Here is a 25419-nt window from a genome sequence, read left to right on the forward strand (position 1 = left end):
TTCAGACCAGAGATGTGTTCCTTGAACTTCCCCACCTCATGGAAATCGGGAGCTGGGAGAGGGGGGTGGGAATAGAGGAACGCACACACTTTGTGTCCAAGTCAGATCTCCTTTTGCCAACGAGCGGAGGAATGAAGGCTACTGTTCAAATCAGCTTGAGAAAACCATCCAAAGGCATGGGCTGGGGGTGCTGCCTAGGTGACTGGCTATTCTGCATCCCCACAGAGCAGGAGAGGAAAGGGGACTTACTACAGGAAGAGTACTTAGAAAAGAGGAGGGGCTTTCTGGAGCTAAGGATGATTGAACACCAGAATAGGCTACTGAGTTAAGCAATGATTCTTCTATTTTCAGAATTATTTTAAAATTAGATAGGAATGTGTCTTTGAAAGTTTGAGATCATCTCACCTGGAGGAAGAGGGCTAGATGACTAAAACAGTCCTTTCACCTTAGCTCTGACGTCCATCAAAGGAACATCTCAGTAATCGTGGCAATAACCACGTAAAAGTTATTAGAAAGAAATTCTCACCTGCCTTCCGGTATTGATCACACACAGTGCAATGAATGGGGGCCCTCGGAGCTCATCCAGTCCACCCCCAGCCTCCCTCTAGGAGAGCACCCCCTGTCCAATAGACATTCTTAAAAGTGTCCAGGAATGGGGCACATCTGTAATGTTTGCTCACCTAGACCTCCAAGAAGTATATCTTTCAATAATTTTGCCAAAACCCAGAAATGAAGCAGTTTCTGCTTTTCACTGAAACTCATTTGGTTACAATATGGGATTAAGTTTAAAGTTGTACATTTGACCTTGGTATAGATTATTCAGTTTAGCACATAGAAAAAGGAATCCTTTGCACAGCCTAAGTCTCCCCTGCCTCCTCACATGTACCTATGTTATTCACAAGGAGGAAAGGGAAGATGAGTCATTGCAAATGTGTCACCATTACTGGAAAAACCATTTGAAGCACAAGTCTTGACAACACTGTTTCACAGCAGAATTCTGGGTCAAACCACAGTAAAGAGTTGGATGTTCACCTTAGATCCAGCCTCACCATTCACTGGCTTGTCTTTAGCAGGGATTAACAAGGCAAGACGCAACCTCTCTGAGGCTCCAGTCCCCCCAAGGTTGTGCAAAACAAATCACGTCTGTGAAGGAACTTTATAAAGTACTACAAGTTATTTGTATTCTTATGAGGACCATATTTCATGACTGCCGTACATACTGTGCTCCCTTAGATCAAGCTCTGTCCAAGGGTTCTGCTGTAACAGAATCTTGTTTGGGGTCAATTTCTAGAAATCTCTTTCTCAGTTTCATATTGCTGATGTCAACAGAGTGGATCGGTGAAAAAGGAGTTTACTTACAGTGAGTCAGCAGTGAAAAGGACAATTATTCGGGGCCTAATAACAAAAGGCAAGGGACCTCACACACACATTTTCGTACTCATCCCCTTCTTTTTCAAGCCCCAGATGGGGAATTTGTGAATATTTTAGATAGTTTCAAGCCTTTATCTTGGTTTAAAAAAAACAAAAGTGGTATGACCAAGGAAAAAAAGGAAGTAAACTGAAGTGTGTTTTTTTGACGGTAAAACCAAAGAACTCTGCAGTTAATTCAGCTTAGCCCTTCTTCCTACCGTACAAGGAGAGCCCTGGTGCGGAAATGACTGCCACAAGCTGAGCAGGGACCACAGCAGGGGTTCTGAACCTTTCTGGCATCGCATGATCCTGCTGGGAATTTGACAAAAGCAGGGTAACCGCTTTTAGGAAAATGGTCATACAAAATCTTGCACACTCTTTCGGAGAAGTTCGTGGACCCTCTGAAGATCAACTGATAGACCTCTTCCATGAGCCCCAGGTGAAGAAGTCTGAGGCTAAAGAAAGCATTTGTTGGCTAAGACTTCACTGTAGCAAAGCCATAATCTTGCAGCCACATCACAATTTACGGCTGTTAGTGGCAGTTGCCAATGTTGGGGAAAAACCATTGTTGTACAGAATTCCATGTTCTAATGTGCTTTCACTGTTTCTTATTCCTGTATAGCCTAAATACTATAACTTAGGGCCAAGCCTTCCTTCTTTTTTGCCTTGATTGATGACAAATATAAATACCTATATAAATAGCCCTTTAAAGATGTGAAGGAATGATTTGGGGCTAGGAGGTTAATTAGTAGTAGTAAGGTAGTAAGAATAGCAAGAGGCTGTTGAATATTTGGTAGAGGGACTTTAAAAATGGGAAGGGCCCGCCTGCCTGAACTCTGTTTGGGCTAGTCAGCCTTGAAAGCAGAGGATGAACTAAAATGACTGAAACCACATGAATGGAAAAGGCACTCCACAATGGCCTTGAGTGTCCATTTAAAATGGCTTCTGATCTGAAAACTCTGTACAACATTTTAGCTAAGTGGAGGAAACAAGAGGGAAATCAAATTTAGATTAGAATAAAAATTTATTTTGGTAAAGAATTATATATTTTTTTAATTTGCAAAAGCAGAAAATACTCATATAAATTACCAGCCCACAGCTTGGACTTCCTCTGGACCAACCACACGAAACAAGAGTGTGTCACTTCTTCTTGCCAGGTTTGGGGGCCTTTTCCAGGCCCTGGATGTGTTTTCGAGGAAGCCGATACTCTTCTACGATCCAAAAGGCAGAAACTCCTCAGTGAGGCATGTGTATGCTCTCCTCCCCGCAACTCCTTCCCCTTTGTCTACAATGACCCTCCTTGGCCCCGACCTCCAAGGTCCCCAATCTGCACAGCCACCTCCTGGCCCTCTTGCCCCACTGTGTGCTCATTCCTGCTGTCAACTCTCAGTTCAGACCATTTCCATCATGTGACCTGCTCTTCTACACCCAGCTCAAACTCAACTCCAACGGGAATGGACCCGTTATCCTTACACCCCGAGGATGAAGTGTGTATTTCAGCAATGTTCACGTTGACAGCTACCTTCTAGGTGTACTCCAGGCATTTATAATTTTCTCACAAGAGAGAATGTGTGTGTCTGAGTTCAGTCATGTGTTTATCTTTTTTCCTCTGTATTTCATATGGGGTTTTTCACTTAAAGGGGCTCAACTGTAAAAGTTAACTGCTGGGTACTGCCTTAGACCATAAATTAAATGTGCTTATTGAGCAGTTACTATGGGCCAGACCCTGGGCATGAAAAAAGGATGAAAAAGGTCAGCTCTCTGATTCAAGAAGTTCACTCTAACAGGGAGTTCAGACAACAGAATAAATTAGCCAAGTTGTAGACACTAACCAGAAATACAAACACAACTGGAAAGTACTATGTTAGCAGTTTTTTAAATGTCAATTTAAGGAAACAGAAAAAAAAAAAAAAAAAGGGACATGTTCTAAGACAGGTTTCCTGTGACCCCTGAGCTGGGCCAATGAGGCTTTAGGTCAGGCTGTGAGAGGCCACACAAGGTGAGGGGACAACACAGAGGAAAGCACCCAGGTGTGAATGTGCAGGTGCACGCGGGGAATGGCAAAGGAGACCAGCACGGCTGAAGCCTGGCGTGGGGATCAGGGACCTGCCAGAGAACCCGGATGGAAGATGGGGTTGGGCTGGGAGGGTCTTGTTTATTGAGCTTAAGAGTTTATTCTGAAGGCATTAAAGAGATATAAAAAGTTTTTCAGAGAGGAGTGATGTGATCACATTGTTTTAGGAAGCTGACTCCGGCAGCTGGAATTGAGGACTGACTGGAGGCTGGGTGACTCAGGGTTGGTAGAAGGAACCTAGGCTCGGGAGTCAAGCAAATGAAAGTTCAGAGCCCAGCTGCAGCACTGAACAGCTGAATATCTCAGCGCAATGTACTGAAACTTAGTTTCCTCATCTGCAAAACAGAAACAGTTCTGCAGCACCATGATTCAGAGAGACCAAGCCTGCAAAAAGCCCAGCAAAGTGCCTAGCAAAGTTTGGGTGCTCAACAAATGTCTTACAAAAAAAGGAAAACCAGGAAGAAAACTACTCTACTAGCATGGTGGAGGAAACAATGAATTTGGGGGCTAAAGGATCTAGTTCAAACATTAGTTCCACCTCTCTCTGGCTGCTAAAAGCTACTTATATGGTAAACTCACTAGGGTGAGTTTAGTTGGTAGGAAGATATTTGCCAAGTTAGACCAGTGTGTCTGCTTCTTAAGAGGGGATGCTCACCAAGCAACAGCCGGCCGAGGTGGTGGATCTGATTTCCCTGGATCTGAACCTGCAGGATGTCCTTGGTCCCAGGGGCAGGAATGACAGTAGTGCTAGCCTGGCATCGCTGCTGGAGGATGGCAGCCACTGAGCATGGGTCCAGACCATAGGCCTCCAAGTTCCGGACCACAGTCACCTGTGGGGGACAGAAAACTGATGGTGGGTACAGACCACATGCCCTCCCCTCCAGAAACCTTCCAGGGCCTCAGAAGCCTCCTCACCCACTATGTTCACCATCCCTACAACCATGGTACCTTCATCCAAATAATTCATTTTTGTGCTTCTAACTTGATTTTTTCTTTCTACCCCAGCCAATACAGGCACACCTCAGAGGCATTGTGGGTTCGGTTCCAGACCCACCATGATAAAGCAAGTATCACAGTAAAATGAGTCACATGAATTTTTGGTTTCCCAGTGCATATAAAAGTTACGTTCTCATGAAAATCAAAACCACAGTGAGGTACCACCTCACACTGTTCAGAATGGTCATCATTAAAGTCTACAAATAAATGTTGGAGAGGGTGTGGAGAAAAGGGAACCCTCTTACACTCTGGGTGGGAATGTAAATTGGTACAGCTGCTAGGGAGAACAGTATGGAGGTTCCTCAAAAAACTAAAAATAGAACTACCATTGATCTAGCAATCCCACTCCTGGGAATATACCCAGGCAAAACTATAACTCAAGAAGATACATGTACCCCTATGCTCATAGAATCACTATTTACAATAGCCAAGACATGGAAACAACCTATCTATCATTCTATTTACAGATGAATGGATAAAGAAGATGTGGTATATATATATGCAATGGAATATTACTCAGCCATAAGAAAGAATTAAATAATGCCATTTGCAGCAACATGGACGGACCTAGAGATTATCACATTAAGAGAAGTAAGTCAGAGAAAGACAAATACCATATGATATCACTTATATATGAAATCTAAAATACAACACAAATGAAATTATCTATGAAACAGAAACAGACTCACAGACATAGAGGACAGGATTAGGAGTTTGGGACTAGCAGATGCAAACTAGTAAGTACAGGATGGATAAATAACAAGGTCCTAGTGTATAGCACAGGGAACTATATTCAATATCCTGTGATAAACCATATGGAAAATAATACGAAAAAGAATATATATATGTATAACTGAATCACTTTGCTATACAGCAGAAATTAACACAACATTGTAAATCAACTATACTTCAATGAAATATTTTTAAAAGTTATGTTCTCACTATACTGTTAAGTTTGCAATAATATTATGTCTTAAAAAACAAAGTATATACCTTAATTAAAAAATACCTTATTGCTAAAAAGTGCTACCCATCACCTGAGCCTTCAAGGAGTTGTAACCTTTTTCACAATAGTAACATCAAAGATCACTGATTATCGATCACCATAACAAATTTAATAATGAAAAAATTCATATACTTTTTTTAAAGTCTTTTTTATGGAGAATTTAAAACACAAATAAAAGTAGAATAGTACGATGAGCTCCCATGTACCCATCACGCATTTTAACAATTATCAACTCATGACCAACCTTGATTCATCTATATCCCCACCCACCCCCATTCCTGTGTTACTTTAAAGCAAATCCCCCTAGACATCAGATCTCGTCTGCAAATATTTCAGTATGTATCGCCAAAAGACAAGGGCTCTTTTTAACATAAAGACAAAACCATCATCACACATAATTACACATTCAAGAAATGGTGGCTATTGCTAATTATTAAGGTTATCATTGTTTGGTTCTCATTTATTGAATGTTTACATGCCAAGTACTATTCTAAGTGCTTCGCCTACATATATTCCTTCATTTGATCCTCACAGTGCCTTATGAGGTAGGTATTATCCCCATTCTTCATATAAGGAAACTCAAGCAAAACGACATTAAGTAACTTGCTCAAAGTCAAGCAGCAAGGCAAAGGCCACACTGGAACCCAGGTCTCTAATCTCAAAGCCCACGTTCATAACCACACACTACTAGAAAGTTCTTTATTTTGAACCCAAGTCTGGCTTCTTGGGATTTCTACCCAATAATCTTATTTCTGTCTTCTCAAGGCATACAAAATAAGTGCACTCCTTTTCCCAAGTACAGCTTTTCACATATTTGAGGACAGATGTAATTTGTTCCCTACGACTTTGTGTTGCCAAGCTAAACACGCTCAGTTCCTTCAGTGATTCTTTTTTTCTTTCCTTTCTTTTTTTTTTTTCTTTTGGCTGCATTGCGTCTTCGTTAGTGCGTGCGGGCTTTCTCTAGTTGCAGCGAGCAGGGTCTACTCTTCATTGTGGTGCACGGGCTTCTCATTGCGGTGGCTTCTCTTGTTGCGGAACACAGGCTGTAGTCACGCAGGCTTCAGTAGTTGCGGCACGTGGGCTCAGTAGTTGCGGCACGTGGGCTCTAGAGCGCAGGCTCAGTAGTTGTGGCGCATGGGCTTAGTTGCTCTGCAGCACGTGGGATCTTCCCAGGCCAGGCATCGAACCCATGTCCCCTGCATTGGCAGGCAGATTCTTAACCACTGCACCACCAGGGAAGTACCTCCTTCAGCGATTCTTTAGTAGTTATTTTCACTGAGCAAGGCCCAAGAGGTAACAGAATGAGTAAGAGCTGAAAGCCCATACCATAGTTCTAAGAAAAAAATAAATATAAGATCTTGTTTACTTTTAGAACCAGGCTCTAGCAAGTTTCCTAGCACAAAATCCTAGAGAGCAGTGAGGGAGGGGGTCAGCTTTACCTGTTTTACATAGGGCCTGGCCCAGTCACACAAACATGGGTGTTTCCCAAACAATCTTTGAGGCGTTTAAGGCCAATCTAAAAACCTCCAATCACATTAGAGAGACTAGAACTTAGCAGGCACATTAAATCACCATCTTCAAATGTTGTGTCTTTTAAAAATTACCCTTTTGTTAGAAGCTCTCTGTGCTAGGGTGATTTCAATTGGGCAGATTTTGCCTTTCTTCACAATGGGCTCCTGTCCCGGAAAGGTCACTTGATAGGCAGGCTGCAGTTTTTCCAAACATCTGAAACAGGAGTTAATGAGTTGGTGACTAATAAAGCCAGCAGAAACCATTTCCTCATATCCCATTCCCAGCAGACAGCTAGATGGAAGCTGATCTTACAGGTGGTGGTTCACCTCTGCCTGCACAGTAGAATCATTCAAATCAGCTAGGGAGCTAAACCCCAGACCAATTAAGTCAGAAACTCTGATCAGGAAGATTCATTTTTTAAGCTCCCCAAAGTGTGGCCACAGTCAAGACCCACCAACTCAGGGAAGGGAACATCCGAGACTCAAGCCCCTAGAAACTGTCCACTTGCCTGGCCTCTTCTGAAAACCTGCCCAGGTGGGCTTGTGGAGTTTACTATCTCAAGAGTCTCCCTTACCCAGCACAATAAAGTGCTGCTTCACATTTCTGACATGCTGCGGTCATGCATCATTTATAGACACCTTTACCACAAGGAATTTCTACCTTCTGTCTAACCAGATTTTCTTTTGCTAGCATATATATTGAGATTGACAAACTTTTTCTAGTAAAGGCCAGGTGGTAAGTATTTTAGGCTTTCAAGGGCCATATGGTCTCTGTTGAAATTACTCAACTCTGCCATTTAGCAGGAAAGCAGCACAGATAATATGTAAACAACTTGGTGTGGCTGCGGGCCAATAAAACCTTATTTACAAAAACAGGTAGCAGGCCAGATTTGGCCCGCAGGCTATAGTTTGCTAACTCCTTATAGAAGTTATTTTCAGTTTTGGGTCTACGGAAAAGAAAGAGTATAAGAATCCTTCCTTTGAAAAGACTTTAAGACAATCCCCACCCGCCACCCACACCTTCTTTTTTTGAAGCTCTTCTTTCTAATTAATGTTCTTCTTCTCTCTCCTTCTCAAGTTCTTCTATACTGTGTTGGCTCAAATCGCTCCAAAGACCCTCCACATCAGAATTACCCAAGCCTGTGTTTATGCAGACCGACATGGTGTGAATTATGGAAAGAAAGTCAGAGATGATGAGAGGGACAATTCTGAAGTCCAATGTGATAGACATTAAGGGGAGGGGATGGAAACATTGGGGAGGGGCTGCCAATCCCCACTACCTGTTCAGGAGACTGTCCCATGGAAGCTTCATGACTGTGTGCTGTTCACCTTTCTCTAAGATGCAGTCACATAGGATGGGATCCAATTTCACAAGACTAAAGGGAAAGAAAAGGCAATAAAGAACTCCTAGCCCCGCCCCTTCTGATCCCAGGGTCCACTCAGGATTCATGTGTTATGTGTTGTTTAAAGTCGTTCAGGATTATTAGAACCAATTAGGGGTTCACAGTCCATGAAGCAACGTACCCTCTGGATGGGAGGTACACGTCTGCTTTCCTAGAACAAAGGAGAAACAGGCAGTGGAGGGGAAAGTGGGATGGGAAAAAAATCCGAAGACCGGGATCCTGGCTCACTTCTGCTACTAACTAACCATGATTAAACCAGTAGTTCCCAACTTTTTGATCATGAGGGTATCTTTTGAAATTAAAAAAAAAAATTAGTGAAACACTCTTCATTTAGTAGTTTACCTTCTATATCCACTTACTAAGAAAATAGAGAATACCAAAAAGCTAAGATGACTTTGGTAAAATTTTTTAAAGTTTAGACATTTTGTTCCTCACAAGAGCAAGTGCATTTGAAAATCAACAGTAGATACATATGAGATGATGCTTATTCAGGCTACAGTCAATGTTGACAGCATATCTGGATCTGACTACCTTAGACCACAGCTCTAAGTGTCCGCAGCCTATGGTTTAGAAACCACTGGCCTTGATTATTTCTAGCAGTCTGTGATCTCCTGCACCCCTCCCTCCCAGCCACCCTCTATGTGTTCTGAAAATGAACACTGAAGGACATGGGGCGAGCTCCCCTCCCCATCCACTCACTTTTTGTTGTCTGCATCAACCAGGTCATTTTTCTTGGCGTAGTTGATGACGATTGTTCGGACCTCACTGCCCTCGAGGATGCTCCCCTTCCTAGGTGAGAAGTGACAGGGGGGCGTTATTCACGCTATGCTGGGAGACAAACTGTAAATACCAAGATTCACTTCCTGCTCAGCAGGGCGCTCTCCTCAGCTTCTCGACCTCTGGGTTCTTCCCTTTTCCTGCCTGGGGCCAGCAGGGCCGTGTGAAGAATAATTACAGGTAGAAAAGGGAGAGACCTACTCTCTCATTCACTTAGTCCAGAGACCCTTCCCAGGGGAAGGAGGCTTGAAGCTGGATCTGGGAGAAAGGGAGGAGAGGGCAGAGCGGGTTTTGCCGGTCACAGAAGAACACTACTCAGGCTGAAAGGATTATAGGCCAGAACACCAAGCAGGCAGAGAAGGGCTGCTCTCCAAAAACTCACTTGTGGCCAGACTCCTGGAAGAGCAGGGTCATGCTGGCTGGGACACAGTAGAGGGATTTTATATCTGGAGGGTGATAGGGCTGTTCCCTGCTACCCTCCTGGATTGTCTGGGAGGTCGGGGAGGGCTCGGGTATGACGAAAGATGTGATCCTAAAACCCAGCAGAAGGAAAGAAAAAACACATTTTATACTAGCGTCTTGGCGATTCCCGGTCCGTGGCCCAGGTGCCCTGGGGCCAGCTGAGCTGCGGTGACCAGGCCCCCTGCACTCACCTCGGGTGCTTCCAGTCCACAGCCACAATGCTCTCCACCCCTTTGCTCAGCTCCTGCACCTGTATAATCTGCTCCTGCTGCATGTGCTGCAGGAACTTAGAGAGCTAAGGGAGAGAGGGCCAGTGGTAGGGGACCTCATCGACTCTGCACACACACTGAGCACCTGAGACATGCCAGACACCGAGCTAGGCAGGTCCCGGGGAGGGATGTGGGACAGTCCCTGTCCTCATTCAGTTAGGAAGTGAAGGGCCCCTACCGGTGAAGCCTTTCAGAACTTGGATCAGATATAAAGGGGTGGGAAGGAGAGAGGGGAGTGGGTGCCCACCCAACTGCCTCAGCCCAGGGAGAGTTTCCTTCCGCCCCCTATACCTGGAACCAAAAAGCTTAATTCTAGCCTCAGCCCTGCAGATAGGGCTTCCCCACATCCACCAGCTCATGCCACGTGTGCCCCTACACAGCTCCCTGTGTGGGTATGCAGAGAAGGGACCCGCTTACCTTTTTGTAGCTTGACTTCTTTATGTCCAGTTGTCGTCCTTCGGGGCTGATGGCAGATGGAAAAGGCAAGTTAAGCTAACAAAGCAGTAGTGGTACGGCCTGCCTGACACTGAGAGGAGGACATTTTCCTCAGCCTTCCTCCTGTATGTTCAGAAAGAGGCCGCTGTTCCAGAGCTCTCTGCCCATCGGCAGCATCAGAGAGAGATGCAGACTTTAGCTGCTCCAGATCCTTGCTGTCCAGTAGGCCTTTCTGTAAAGATGGAATGTTCTCTGCTATCAACGTGGTAGCCACTAGACAAACGTGGCTATTAAGCACTTGAAACGTGACTAATGTGACTAAGGAACTGAATGTTAAATTTTATTTAATTTTAGTTAATTTAAATTTAAATAGCCACACATGGCTTGTGGCTACTGTACCAGATACAGCTTTAGATTCCTTTCAAACTAGACAACCTTCTGTGGCCTCAGAAGTTTCACCGCCAGGTGAGGCTCTGCAACACCAAGCTCACTGTGGCAGCAAGGCAAACCACATCCTGCAGGCCAAATCTGGCAATGCCCATTCATCTACTGTCTATGGTTGCTTTACTGCCACAATGGCAGACTTGCACAGTTGCAATAGAGACTGTAGGGCCTGCAAAGCCTAAAATAATTACTATCTGACTCTTTATAGACTGTTGGCTTTGGGGGAAAGAACCCTAATGAAAGCTGTAATCATTCTATCTCCCCAGAATGTACATCTTCTCTCAAAATGTGACAAGCAAAAGCAGTGGGATTCATAGGGATCCCTTCTAGAACCCACCCCAGGTTAAGAACCTCTACCCGTTTCCCAGTTACTTGCAACCCAGCAAGGTCAGTACAAATTACCAAGTATCCTGCCACACACTCCAGACCCCATACTTGTATAGAATGCCTTAAAGAAGCTCACATGTAGAGGAAGAGAATTACATTAAAACCCCTTGTTTAAAAAACAGAGCAGGGCTTCCCTGGTGGCGCAGTGGTTGAGAGTCCGCCTGCCGATGCAGGGGACACGGGTTCGTGCCCCGGTCTGGGAAGATCCCACGTGCCGCAGAGCGGCTGGGCCCGTGAGCCATGGCCGCTGAGCCTGTGCTGCTCCGCAAGGGAGAGGCCACAACAGTGTGGGGCCCGCGTACCGCAAAAAAAAAAAAAAAAAAAAAAACAGAGCAAAATTCTCAAAAAGAAAGAAGTTCAGACTTGAGGTGAAAATCAATAAGCAAATCTCCTGACATGATAATATTTACTGGGTGCTTATTAAATGTCAGGTTATTCGATCTTGACAGCAATCTTACAAGTGTTAGAAATCAGGGCTCAGAGAAGCCTGGTAATGGGCTCAAATACACCTTTGCTCCAACACCCTGGGGAGCTGGCTTTTGAGCCCAGATGGCTCAGTCTTCAAAGTCCAGGTTCAACCCACATGTAACACTCCCTCTGCTGGTGGCTGTGTGTGCGGGTCGGGTGGGGGGGTTCACACCGATTCTTCCTGCTGACACAACCTAATCTGGCCCACCTACTCTTCAGAAAGGTGTGAGGGGACTGAAGCCTCCAGAACAAACAGGCTGCCCCAGGGCCCTTCCGGGGCCGGACATGCTGCCCAATCCGTAAAAGAGCCCAGAATCACCACAGCAGAGGCAGTGCTCAAAGCGCCTTGCGCATTTTAACCTTCATTTCCTCAACATCCTTTCACTGGCTAAAACTTAAGTCTTTAAAACTCAGTGTTTGCTAGATCAACCCTCCACTTCGCTCTTTCCACATCATGTCCCTGAAACAATTCCCCCATCAGCCTTGTCCCATCCTACCACCAAAGAGCAGGAGACAGACCCACCGCCCGGCCCCCAGCCCACACCATGCCTTCCATACCAGCAGGAGAACATGTGGCTGCCCAGGAGAGTGCTGGTGAGTAAAGGGAGGTCAGCCTTTTTGACGCGGTACTTCAAAGCACGCAAGAAGCATCTCTGCAACACTTCGTCCATTTGCTCTGCAAGGAGAAGACAAGAACCACATCCTTCCTGAAGGCCGCAGAAGGCCCGCGCAGCACAAGATAACTCCCCGCACAGTGACATCCGTACCTCACCCCTCAGCTCTGAAGGAGCCCATTCCCAGGCACCAAAGCTCCCAGACTCTCTAGAACACTGAGCCTTTACAGAGGTCTGACCCCACAGAGGGGGTCAGGCCACAAAGTCCCACCCAGCCAGGCGCAGATGCTTCTCTGATAGAGAAGTCAGAGCCAGAAGAAAACTAAGAGGGCCGTGTAGCTGGGAACAGTCCAAATAGCAGAGCCGACGGGTATCCAGGGAAACGCGACATATGCGCAAGACTCCCAGGTAAGATGGCAAAGGGCTGTGGCACCACCCTCACCAAAACTAAGGCCTTTCCCCGCCCCTCCCAGAGCCGTGGCGCCGCTCTGGGCGGAAGCAGAGCAGAGCGCTTCAGTCCCTACACTGAGAGGCGAGCGCCCTGCTCCTGCCAGAGCTGTACCTGGAAGGGTCTTGCTGTCCGTGGGCTCTGGGCTCAGGCCCCGGACACTGGGGTCTTCTGTAGCTTCCGACGGGGACTTCTCCCCACACCTCTGCTGAACCTCCCCCTCCTCCTCCTCTCCCGCCAGGGTCAGGCGCCTCATGTCTCCCTGCAAGGTGGTGTCTGCCTGGACAGACCCCTTCTCTTCACTGAGATCTGGGGGATCCAGGGCCAGTGGAGCAATGGATGGTGGAGAGGACTTGTCTCCAGATCGCCTGCAAAAACCTCATGTCAGAAACACTGAGCAGCAGCCACAACACTCTCCAGCCCCGGTCAGGGGGTCAGCAGGGGTCCAGAGAGAGTAAGACCCACAGGCAGGGGTGTCCAGGAGAGGCCAGAGAACCTGGGTGTGCCTCTCAACTCTGTTTCCAATTCTGGGCCCAGAGAAGTCCCATGCCTCACTTTCCTCATCTTTGAAATGGGGAGAGTAATTCTTGCCTCCTCCTTAACCCAAACAGAAATTCAGGGACAGAGAAAAATTAAAGACAACATAGTTAAAGTGGAGCTCCCCTTCCAAAGTATTCCCTTCATAGAAATTAAAAATAAAACCATTTTGAATTAAATAACCAAATGAAGATTGCAAACGCATCTGTAGTGCCAGTTTGTTGAAATACAAACCCAAGGTTGAGCGTATGGAACAAATTACAAACACCTGGACTGCTCAAGACTGCTTCTGTGTTAAATCAGAATGCAATCTAAAATAGATAAATGACAAGGACCACCTGTATAGCACAGGGAACTATATTCAATACCTTGTAATAACCTTTAATGGAAAAGAATCCGAGAAAGAACATATATGTATATATCTATATCTAGAATCACTAGATATACTAATGGTCACTAGAATCACTTGGCTGTTCACCTGAAACTAACACAACATTGTACATCAACTATACCTCAACTGAAAAAAAAAAAACGCAATACAACCTGCAGAGTAGAGATTACAATGGCTTTATGCCACTAAGCCTTATGAAGACAGGAAAAAAAGGGATGCCACATAGCAGAGCGGTAAAAACAAAAAGCTTTATGTTAACTAAGATTATGCAAGTCAAACAAAGTATTACTAACAGCCGCAGTAAGGCTTATTAGTATGGCTACTAGTGAGGCCAGAGCGTATGTTTAGGCTATTCTGATCAGGTAAATACCATAAGTACTTTCAAAGGGTGGGAGAAGGGGAGACTGAGGCAGCCACTGATAAAACAATTTAGACAACAGGACCTTAACTGCCCAGACTAACAGTCAGAAAACAAGGTGCTGGGAGTACGTGAGTAAGCAGCCCTCAGATGCCTGCTGAAACCCACACTGATGAGGCTGTACCTCCAGCAAAGCAGGGCTTGGCCAATACTTGTAAAATAAGTAACTCCAAGACTGACTAAAAACGTAAGGGTAAATCTATACCAACAGGCCACACAACACTTGGCCAGAAGACCAGGTAGACTGCTTTCGAGAAAAGCACTACTTACTATTTTGGTTAAATGACACGAAAATAACCAGAAAATAAACTCACATACAGCTCCAGAGAGCACCCGTCACAGTGAGAAAGTGCAAGTTCCGTAATGAGGAGGAGATCCTAAATGTGGAACTTGAACAACAGGAAAGTCATCAGGTTGTCACCCTGGTGCCTGAGGATCTACTCTGCTTTGATCTGGATTCAGATGTGAGAATTCCCGAGCACTCATCATGGGGTCAGAAAATGCCTAAATGTACACGGCAGAAAAGGCCAGATCGACCAGTGCCATAAAAATACAGAATATCACTGTACTGAGAGGCAGAGAAGACAATCCCTAAGGCCTTCCAACCCTAGGATTCTATAATTCACCTAGAAAATAAAGTTCTCTGTAATTTCTTTTCTAAACAGGCAAAAAAAAAATCTTTTCTCCATATTTTGCAAGGAAATTAATGTCTAGGGTCAGCAACTTGACTAAGGACACAGCAGGGATCAAAACTCTCGCTTCTCAATCCAGGCCGTGCTCCCTCCGCCCACCCAGCTCCCTATAAAACAGAAAAAGCATGGAACCCACCACAAGTGGTCCTGGTAGGTGTGGAGCACAGAAAAGCCCCTTCCCTTCAGACCTGAGGTCAGCATCTCGGCTGTGGACATGGCAGCAACTCCGATGGCAATGGGGGCTCTGAGAAGGAGGAGGTCAGAGATGAGGGTCAGGGAAAGTCTTCCAGGAGGGCATATGTCAGGACCAGGTTTCTACACATGTGTTCAAAGCACCACGGTTGCAAATCTGAAGCATCCACTTGTATCACAGAGCTAAAACTCGGTGCAGTCTCAATCTTATTCAAATTACCTACACATATGACTTTCAAAAATTCCTTGACCAAATATTCCCTTCTGTGTAAGTAACTCCTCTATTGATGATATCATTCTTATATTCTTATTATGAACCAAACCCAGCCAGGACTCAGAAGGATATTTAAAGTTCCCTTTCTTTAATTTCAAAAAATAAATTATCTCCCCTATCTTAAAAAAGGCATAGCCGGGGCCTCCCTGGTGGCGCAGTGGTTGAGAGTCCGCCTGCCGATGCAGGGGATACGGGTTCGTGCCCCGGTCTGGGAGGATCCCACATGCCGCGGAGTGGCTGGGCCCGTGAGCCATGGCCGCTGGGCCTGCGCATCCGGAGCCTGTGCTCCGCAACGGGAGAGGCCACAACAGTGAGAGGCCCGCATACCGCAAAAAGAAAAAAAAAAAAAAAAAAAAAAAAAAGGCATAGCCATCCTATATGGAAATTCAGAAGGGAGGCCATTCATATGCCATAAATTAGGCTGAGGGATACCAGAGGGAAGAGAGAAGAGAGATACAGTGGTACCAACGAAAGGTTCCTTCTGAGTTGGTTGTTTATAACAGGCCTTGCTCTGTATAACATCTATCTAAGAACTGGATGTGTCCAAAGTATCAGAAACAACCACATTTACAATAACTACAAAAAACTTCCAAAGCCCAAATGGGAAATCTCTGTCAGCCCACTGTTACTCAGCAATGCTCACACATTGCCTGTAAGGATCGGTGTCCAGCTGGCTAACAGGAGGGGAATATACAAGCCTGGCAACGTTGCCTGGACCCAAGGGAGACGATTCAAGGGCAGATTTCCCAACACCTGAACTTCAAAAAAAACGTTTGCTAATCCGGTGGCTCCACTTCCTGTGCCCATGGGTCAGTTCCTGCCACAGAATCTTTGAATTTGGCTTCTTTCCCAGTTCCTAAAAGACGGGTCTTTGTCTTCCACCCTTGGAATCGTCAATGGCTCAAGAACTTCGGTCTCGAACCTGTCTTGTAGTTTTAGTAAACTCCCTTGTACCCTCACCCCCTTCCATAAACCACCTAGGATTCATTCCCACATACATTCTAAATGCCAAACTCAGAGGCCAAATACACATTTATGTAGTTTTCTCCGATCTTGGATAGAATACTGGGGGGAAAAAACAATAATTTCACCATTCTTTTCAACTTCAAGTTTTGCTACAGGTAAACAAGGGACGAAACATTTCTAGGAGCTTGGTTCCCAAAGGTTCAAGGAAAATGGGAGAATATGAGCAACAAAAATAAGATCTTTAAACACTGACCCCTCCCATGCCTCCCATGTTTCCCTCTCAAAGAAGCAATGAGTAAAATAATAAGATGTCATTTTTCATTCAGGATGATACAAATGAAAATGACCCATCATATCCAGTGTCGGTGAGCATGTAAGGAAACAGGCTCCATATACCCTGTAGGTAGGAGGGAAAACTGACACAGCATTTTTATAGGGCAACAGAAAATATGCACGATCTTCAGCCAAACAGTTCTGCTTCCTAGTACCTACTTTAGAAAAATATTGGCACTAGTGTCCCTAGAGGCATCAGGAAGATCTTGTTTGTGATAGAGACGAAGTAGAGGCAACCACAATGTCCACTAGAAGAGGACTTTTCCCATCACCCCACAGTGGGTAAAAAGATTCAGCTTATCTGTGCTTGCTGACATGGAACATGTCCCCACTACCTGAAGTGAAAAAGTAATAGGGATAAAGTTTGTTTATTTGTATTTTTAAACATACACACCCCAAACCATACATTTTATATGCCCGTGTATATATGCATTGAAGAAGGCTGACAAGGACATGCATCAGAATGATAATGGTTACTTCTAGGAGAAAAGGATTATGGGGTGAGAGGGTTTTGATTTTTCACAAGTGTTCATACCATTACTTCCTAATTTATTTTAAAAAAGAGACACTGTGGTGATGGCTGAACAACCCTGTAAATATACTAAAAAAAATCACTGAATCGTACATTTGAAACAGGTGAATTTTATAGTATGAAAACTATATCTCAATAAATCTATTAAAAATAATTAAAAGATGAGGATGATGATGTGGATGTTCGACAAAAATAATGTTGAAGTCATGCAAGGCAGGAAAGACCAAGAAAATGTCACAGACAGGAGACTAAGAAGACATGACAACTAAATGCAATGTGGTACCCTGGACTGGATTCCTGAACACAAAAAAAGGAAAAAAAGACATCGTGGGAAAACTGGGGAAATATGCATAAAGTCTGTAATAGTGTCAAAAGGACTGTACCAATGTTAATTCCTTAGTGTTGATAACTGTACTGTGGTTATACAAGATGTTATCATTACAGGAAGCTGGGTAAGGAGTATTTCAGGACTCTGTACTATACTTGCAACTCTTCTGTAAATCTAAGAAAAAAATGTTTAAAGGAGAAAAAAAACAAATAAATTTTAAAAAGGAAGCAGCAGCAGCAGGAGCAAATACACTTGGCCCAGATGTATGGACACCCCACAGGCTCACTGCCATTCCCCACTCTCTGATTGCTCAGGAAGAATATGTTTTTTCTTTTAATCCTTTATCCATATGCTGTGAAGTTGTCATTCCCACCCCTCCCAAGTTTTCCCTAAGTTGTTTCCCCATAGGCACAGCTGACTGGCACAGTACCTGTTCCCCACCAAGGCAATGGCACAGAGGTCACCCTTCTGTACCTGAGGCAGACCAGCAGGGGGCACCACTAGCCCTGGCAGCATCAAATCTGCAGGAAACAAAAGCATTGCAACTAACTCCACAGTTTACTTCATCATTTACTCATTTGCTCAACAAACATACATTTGTTAAGCATCAACTACATTATTCATAATGAAAATAAAAAGTGGCAAACTGAGGATCAGACCTTTTCCTTCTGGGAGACTAGTGGTCAAACTGAAGCACCAAGCTGAGGGTCCAGTTCCATGATCTATCTTATTCTGGTTTCCTAAATTCAGTTTATTAATCTAAAGTATAGCATATGGCAGTTCACAGAGCACTTTCATGTCACTTATCTTATTTAAGCCTTACAGCAGGGTCAGAGAGCTTATGGAAGCAGCCAAGTAAGAGATGCAACAGACATGAGGGAAAAATTCTATTTTTCAATCATATGAATGCACAAAATGGGTACATTTATTAAAGTAGTTGGCCTTTACTAAGTAGGTTTCAGCCACTATCCAGAATATAGGAAAATACTCTTACCTGCTCCCCCCACCAGTTTTTCAAGCACCAGGGGCCATGTTGTAAATGTTGCTAGAAGATCAGGATAAGACCACAGGGTGTACACTGTCCAAGAAGAGAGCCAGAAAACACTTACTGCCCAAAAGTCAACCCCCTGGGGAATGGCAAAGCCAAACACTAAGGCCACATTAATCAACATGTAGAAAAGAAACTCAAGTCAAAGCTAGAGAGAAGGTTGTAAGGGGATGCCCAAAGAAGTTGCATTCTTTCTTTTGATTAGGTTACCGCAAGTTTGTGAAGCGGTTTATATGTTATATGGTATTTACTTGAGAATCCTTGCTTCCTTTAGCCTTAGAGACCTGCATTCTTTACATATTTCTACTGAGCTCTTTGCAGTAGTTTCTCTCAATCTATGATCTTGAGAAGTTATCACTTTTACTGGTCGGAAGACACATGAAGTGAGCTACAGCTCTAAGAGTCTATTTAGCTGCCAAAGTTGGATATTTATGTGTAAGGCTAAAACTAGTGATGAAGTGAACATCTGCTTTTGCCTGTCCAGTATCCGTTTACCCCTCTCTGGGAACTGAGTGCCCCTTTTCCTGTGGGAAACACATTCCATATAGTTTACATCAGGCTGACTCCCTTCTCAAAGAGGCTGCAGTCTTGAAGAAGGCGGAGACTTAAGAAACTGGGTGTCACTTGAGACTTGGAGGCACCTATTGTTCCACCTGGACGGCAGCAGCCAAACATGGCCATAGTGGAAAAAAGTAGGGACAGAGCCCCAACGAGGATTCCTTTTATGTCCTCAGAAGCAAGTAATCCGAAACCAGGGCAGCAGCCTGTAAGAAATTCTGAAACTTTCCCATGTTTCTTATTTTTATTCTCTCTGTTTCCACAGGGATTAGCAGTAAAACCCTTAGATCAAAAAGGGCTTGTATGTGTACAGCAGCAAAGCAGGGTGGGGGTAGGGGTGGCCTGGGGTAGGAGACTGCACTGCACTGCTGCAGCCAAGCTGGGAGGAAGAAAAGCCCCCGAATGACAAAGTAGGTGTCCGCAGCCATGGAAAAGAGAAAAGGACACTGCCTCTCTGAGATCTGTGACAAAGAAAGCAAGCAAAGTATCCTGAGAGCCAGACAAGAGCCTAAGAAAGAATCCCTGTGAGACATCTCAACCAAAGTCCACCACTAAGACAGCTGGGTATGGAGTTTAACTAACCCAGCTTCTTTCCCATCACAGGATCTCTTCAGTAGCTTAAGAAAATTCCACTCGTGAAAGTTTTAAGAAGCATTTTTTACATGCTCTGAAACTCCACCCTTTTCACGACCTCTGCTCCAATCCCTACTTAACCCACTAGAAACCAGTGTTTCTTCACCTCAGAATTTCCCTTGGCAACCACCCTCTTTTTGTGTTAACCCTTTTTCCCCCTCACTTCTATAGCAGTTTCTGATCTTGAAAGACCCAATTCTAGGGACACTAAGTCCAAAAAGATTCTTAGGGAGATTTTGCATTTATTTGTTTTAAGGAAGACGGATTAATGGAAGAAACAGATGTTAGGCAAGGACCATAGTAATGGCCATCTCCATCCCACTGCCATACCTGTCGGATATAGAGTTTTCTCCAGTTCAAATAGGATGGGGTTACCACCACGCACGTACACAGTCACTGCATCCCCTCTGTGAGCATACAACTTCACAGTGTTGAGTTCTTCCTTTCCAGGTACTAACTCAGAGACCTGATCCGTTCCAAGAGTGGGGAAAGCAGCTGTCACCTCGGCCCGAAGCTTCCTCCTGCAGAGAGAGCGCACACACCTGGTAGGTATGCTGCCCGGATGGATTCCAATAAATACTGAGGACTCAAGACTTACTATACAATCACGAGGCCCAAGAAAAAGACTGGTTGATGATGCCGTATTCTCACTCTTCCAAAACCTCCCATTCTCTTTCTCATCCAATGTCTCATCTATTTTCACATGTTCCTGGGGCATGTCTTTCCATTTTACAAAGAGAGGGAAAAACTGAGATCCGGTAAGCGACCCAAGTTAGCCTGCCACTGGAAACTAAGCCCTGCCTTCCTGACTCCACACATAGCTCCTGGACCCACTCCTTTCTCATCTATGCTTGGCCAATCTGTCAACTTATGATTAAACAGCTCTGCTAGGGCACCAAGAATGACAACTATAGAACACTGCCTCCAAAATTCCCAAGGTGACACCTTCATTTGCAAAACTGAACAGATACACTTCTTACCACATGTGCCTTATCCCCTCTCACCTCACCCTCCACCTGTCTCTCCTGCCAGTGGTAATCACTAGACACTTCTTCTCGTATGCTTGTACTTCTCTGTGCCCCATCTAATCTCTCCCAAGGGACTCAAAGCTCTTGGTAGGGCAGGGACCCCGTTTTCCTTCATTTTGGCATCCTCCACGACACCTTAAACAGACTGCAGTCAATACGCGCTGATTGAATTATACGCTTTCTCGTAAACTCACTAAAATATCCAAAAGACAGCCTGGGAGATAAATCAGGCCTCCTCTCCATCTTCACTCTCAAAACACGTCTAACTCACCCTTGCCCGCCCCCCGGGGTCCCTTCTCCGGCTGTACCCCTCGGCCTCCAGCCCAGAAAAGGCTGTGAGCCAGCCGAGCTTGAGAGATGTCTGGGTGCCCTGGTGGGCAGAGCAGGCTCTTCTCTCCCTCACCTGTCCGACCCCCTGATGGCCGTGTTGGACTTGACCCGAAAGGCCTTGGCAAACATGTCTGCTGGAGGGGCCTGGGGAAGAGAAGGAGACCACAGCAGCCAGGGACTGTCAGCAAAGCGCGAGCACGGCGGCTTCCCAACCCGCAGTCCTGGGGGCAGCCATGCTTGGGCCCGGCTGGGAAAAGGGCCCGGCTGGAAACCGGGGCCGCGCAGCTTCGCGGCCACCCCTAATGGCAAGGCTGGGAACTGAAGCATGGGGGGCGGGGCCGGAGAAGGCGGGGCGGATCCCTGCGCCGAGCGGTGCACCCTTTCGCCTCACCCCTTACGCCCGGCTCTGCGCCTAGGCGAGTGGCTTGAGCGGGTGCGTCTGTAGTATCTCTGGGGCCAACAGCGATTCCGTTCATTTTTACTCCATCAGCGTTCTAGTGTGTTGAGTAGGAGCTCTGCCAGCTCTCATTCCATGCAGTTTAGTTCAGCTGGGCAAAATTAATTGAACTCGTGTTTTCTTAAACTTGCAGGCCTCTTGAATGGTTTTCTTCAGGGCTTTTGTTTCTTAAGATCTTTACATTTTATTGCACACTTGGGGCCTCAGCTAGAATTCTTTCCGAGATTTTCTCCTTCCTGTTTTTTAATTTACATGAGGTGATAATAACAATAACAGGGAATCCACTTTAGTCCGAGGTTTGACCTCCTGTTAAGAGGAAAAAACTATACAAATGATCTTCAAATCTGTTATTTAAAACTTTTTTTTTTTTTTTTTTGCGGTATGCGGGCCTCTCACTGCTGTGGCCTCTCCCGTTGCGGAGCACAGGCTCCGCGGCCATGACTCAGGCTCAGTGGCCCAGCCGCTCCGCGGCATGTGGGATCTTCCCGGAGCGGGGCGCGAACCTGTGTCCCCTGCATCGGCAAGCAGACACTCAACCACTGCGCCACCAGGGAAGCCCTAAAACATTTTTGGATAAAAAACCCCACATTTTTGGACCTTTTTAGGTACCTTTTGCATTCAGGCATTATTTGGGGGGATTTTGTTTCCAAAGCAATTTTAAAAACTCAGAGTGCTTATAAAAAAACTAATTTTGAGGCATAGTAAAATCAAATTATGGTTTGGCTTCTCCCTAGCAGTTTGATCTTGGGCCAATGGCTTATCCTTTCTGAAACTCTTACATTCTCTGTAAGATGTGGAGGTAATACCTACTTCACTGGGCTTCTGTGAGAAACCACTGAGATAACGCATGTGATATATTGCAGGGTGCTTTGAAATTTTCCCATAAATGGTAGATATTAGTCCAAAACAAACAAACAAAAAACAGTCTCAGGCAGGGGTGAGGGATTGGGTTTCCCTGAAAGGGACTGCTGTGTACCCTGGAGACAAGGATTTAATCACCTGGGGTCCTGGCCCCTACTAAACTTAATTTTGCTAATGAAAATTTCAGAGCAGAGTGTCCATCCACCAAGAAAAGAAAAAATCCTGATTGCTTTAATTTGGTGATACAGTCACACAGAGGAGAAGTCCATCTGGGCTATAACAAAGATGAGGCCTTGCACAGTCTCTGTCCACCACCATCTGTGCCCTTAATCTGGGGTCAGCCACAGCTCCATCTCCTCCTGCACTTCTGACCCACCATGCCTTTATTCTGAACCACCCCAGCCATAAAGCCAACGTCAGAGGAGCCCAGAGGAGGAGAGTGCCACAGATCCTTCTCCGCTTGGGCCCCCACCCAGCCACACTCGGGGGGTGTGGTGCCAGACTCTGTGCTGTTGACCAGGCCTATTGCAGTACAGCCATGGAAGCAGTCTCTGACCAAGGAGCCGAGGAAGGTTATTCAAGGGCATACTAGAAATTTCAAGCTGTGAAAACTATTGTACACACCATATGTCCTGGCTAAGAAGGCACAGATTAGCAGCCTAAAAATTAATTCATGGTTGACAAGTAGGAGCCAAGACCCAAGGGGATGCTGTACACAGCATCCTGCCTCCCTATTGGCAGAGCAAGATCTCCCTTTCCCCAGGAGGGTGCCATCCCAACTTCTCTGCCTGCATCAGGGACCTGTGTGCTCCCTGCCGGTGACCCTGTTGCTAGGCAAGCTGGCTGAACCCTGAGTCCAGCAAGCCTAGATTCTTTAACTTTCCCTTTGTGGCTCCAGTACAGCCCCACAGGGCTACCAACCTGCTGCCCACTCTTGGGTAAGCTGCAAACACAGGCTCTCTTTGATTTATGATTTGTATAAAAGGAAAGGTAGAAGTTAGAGTCCAGAGGGTAGAGCCAAGAACTGTCATTCACAAGACTTCAGCCATAATCAAGGAACTGGCAACACATGCCTTGATGCATTTCGTATTAGCTATAATCAGTGACTCCATTTTTCTCCCCTTTGAGGAGTGTCTACAATGGTTACAGGTGGTTATAATATGCCTGTCCCAACACTGAATGTCAAATTTGTTTGGGGCAGAAAGCTTGTGTCTTTTGTTCACAGATCTTCAGATCAAGAACTGTACTCAAGCAGCTATACTCAAGGAAATACACCTGAGGCTCATTATCCACAGCTGGACCTGATTTAGAAGATGAGATCCTTCATTTTGAGCAGATAAAGGAGTGAAATTTGAGGGGACCTGGGGAAGAAGTTAATATGTTTTGCATTTAAGAGGCACATGCGTCATTGAAGGGCAGAGGGTAGATGATGATAGCCAGACTCCAAGAGGGCTCTCAGTGGTCTTCGTGTGCTTATGTGGTCCCCTCCCACATGAGACCAGGGCTGACTTCTGTGACCATTAGCATATGGCCAAAGTGATATTGTGTGACTCCTTATGGCTAAGTCATTGCCATTTCTACCTTGGTCTCCGAGATTTCTTGCTCTGGGGGAAACCCCCCGCCATCTTGAAAGGACACTCAGGAAGCCCTGTCAAAAGGTCCGTGTGGAGAGGAACCCATCTCCTAGCACCAACTTGCCAGCCATGTGATTGAGCCACCTTGGAAGCACAGCCTCCAGCCCTGGGCAAGTCGTCCCATCTCACATGCTTTCAATCCTCCCACCTGAGGCCCCAGCCACCAGGGATCAGAGACTAGCCATTCCACTACGCCCTGTCTCAAGTCCTGATCCACAGAAGTCATGAGATGGTAAATAGTCACTGTTTTAAGTTATTAAGCTTGGGGATGGTTTGTTATGATGCACTGGATAACTAATACAGGAACCCAAGCATTTCTCACTCCCAGTGCATCCTGAGATAGCCAGTTGGTCCATGTCACTGTGATTGAAGCCACAACTGTGTACAGTCCAGCTGTTCTCCCAGGAAATCATCCTCCACTGGCTCTTTTGCTTACGATGTGGAAATTGAAAACCTAAAAGCCTAAGATGTTGAACTCACAATATAAAAGGGGGGACACAGGAGGCAAAGATACGCACATCGGATGCTTGCACTTGCAAAATAAAACCACAAGGCAAATTTGAAGAAGGCAGAGTTCCACTATGCCCAGCTCAGCACTGATATGTTGCCTGGTATTCAGGGATAGGTGGGTGCCAGCCAAGACCAGAGCACCCAGTCTGAGAACAGCTGCATCCACTTCCCAGCCAGCCTGACACACATGCCCTAGAAGCCGAGGTGCCCCCTGCTTCAGCACGGTGAGGACTTTCTTTGTGAGTTTGATGCCCACCTGTCCTTTCTCTTTTCTTGGGACTGCTCAAACTAGATATTCAGCTGGGCTTTTGAAAATCCCCTTTCCTCTTCATTGCCTCCCCCAAACTCACACACCCAAAAGCTAATGAACCTGCGCGATCCCAGGTGAGGCCTGTAGGAACCCTCAGACACTGGCAATTGGGCAAAAAAAGAGTTGTATAGCTGCTCAGAAGTAAAATCTTTTACATCTCAGAAAGTTACAGTTATTTCCTTGCCTGGGATAGATCTGGAAGGGACTGATCTAAGGTTTCTGTTGCAGAAACCTGTCGTTGGAAACCCTCAGAACCTAATAGACTCTGGGAAAACACCACAGATGACCTGCATTCCCAGGGACCTTTGAGCTCGGAGCTGGATGTCTGTGGTGAGGAGGAAGGAAAAGCCAAGGGCATGGAGTGACTGAGGAGGAATGGAAGCCCTGCAGCCAGCTGTGGGCTTCTTATTGTGGCTGTAAGAGGGAAGACCAGGCAGGGGACAGGCAAAGTCTAGATGCAAAGCCCTGGGGCTGAGTCAAGATGCTTCCTTAACTTCAAAGTTAGGCTTTCACATAGTACCAGACCCTTAGAGAAATGTTCCTTTGTAACTGATGCCTAATGTACTCCTGGATCCTGTGATCAAACCTAGAGCTAGAACTGCCCGGATCACACAGCAGAGGCTGTAGATGAAAGAGGCTCAGGGGACAAGTGCTGCAGGTATATTGCTGAATGTCACAGTTCC

The 25419-nt window shown here is 45.6% G+C and overlaps 1 protein-coding gene across 2 annotated transcripts; it reads right to left on the bottom strand.

Moving 5' to 3' along the window:
* Window positions 1-2415: 2415 nt before the first annotated feature.
* On the bottom strand, window positions 2416-21232 carry LOC308612789 (eukaryotic translation initiation factor 2D). 2 transcript variants are annotated; one of them, XM_081225492.1, is made up of 15 exons: window positions 21038-21232; window positions 19937-20127; window positions 18362-18445; window positions 17798-17888; window positions 14879-14986; window positions 12819-13072; window positions 12201-12318; window positions 10326-10371; window positions 9831-9934; window positions 9560-9709; window positions 9100-9189; window positions 8278-8373; window positions 7091-7211; window positions 4140-4314; window positions 2416-2621 (listed from the first exon to the last, which is right to left on the bottom strand). In XM_081225492.1, the coding sequence occupies exons 1-15, from the start codon at window positions 21091-21093 to the stop codon at window positions 2551-2553; spliced, it is 1755 nt and encodes a 584-aa protein (XP_081081618.1). In that variant the 5' UTR covers window positions 21094-21232; the 3' UTR covers window positions 2416-2550. The 2 variants fall into 2 exon arrangements, with proteins under 2 accessions (XP_081081618.1, XP_081081619.1); XM_081225493.1 differs by lacking the exon at window positions 14879-14986.
* Window positions 21233-25419: the final 4187 nt, after the last annotated feature.

Source organism: Mesoplodon bidens, assembly GCF_964165515.1.
Source record: "Mesoplodon bidens genome assembly, chromosome: 2".
NCBI classification, from domain to species: Eukaryota; Metazoa; Chordata; class Mammalia; order Artiodactyla; family Ziphiidae; genus Mesoplodon; species Mesoplodon bidens.

What these genes read in the sequence shown, in the direction of transcription:
- LOC308612789 (XM_081225492.1), bottom strand. Translation starts at nt 21,093, where the DNA reads ATGTTTGCCAAGGCCTTTCGGGTCAAGTCCAACACGGCCATCAGGGGG. An exon ending in GTGGACTGGAAGCACCCGAG is followed by an intron (nt 9,710 to 9,830) that starts GTGAGTGCAGGG and finishes GCTGGGTTTTAG; the next exon opens with GATCACATCTTTCGTCATAC. An exon ending in CCTCGGCCGGCTGTTGCTTG is followed by an intron (nt 2,622 to 4,139) that starts GTGAGCATCCCC and finishes TTTGGATCGTAG; the next exon opens with AAGAGTATCGGCTTCCTCGA.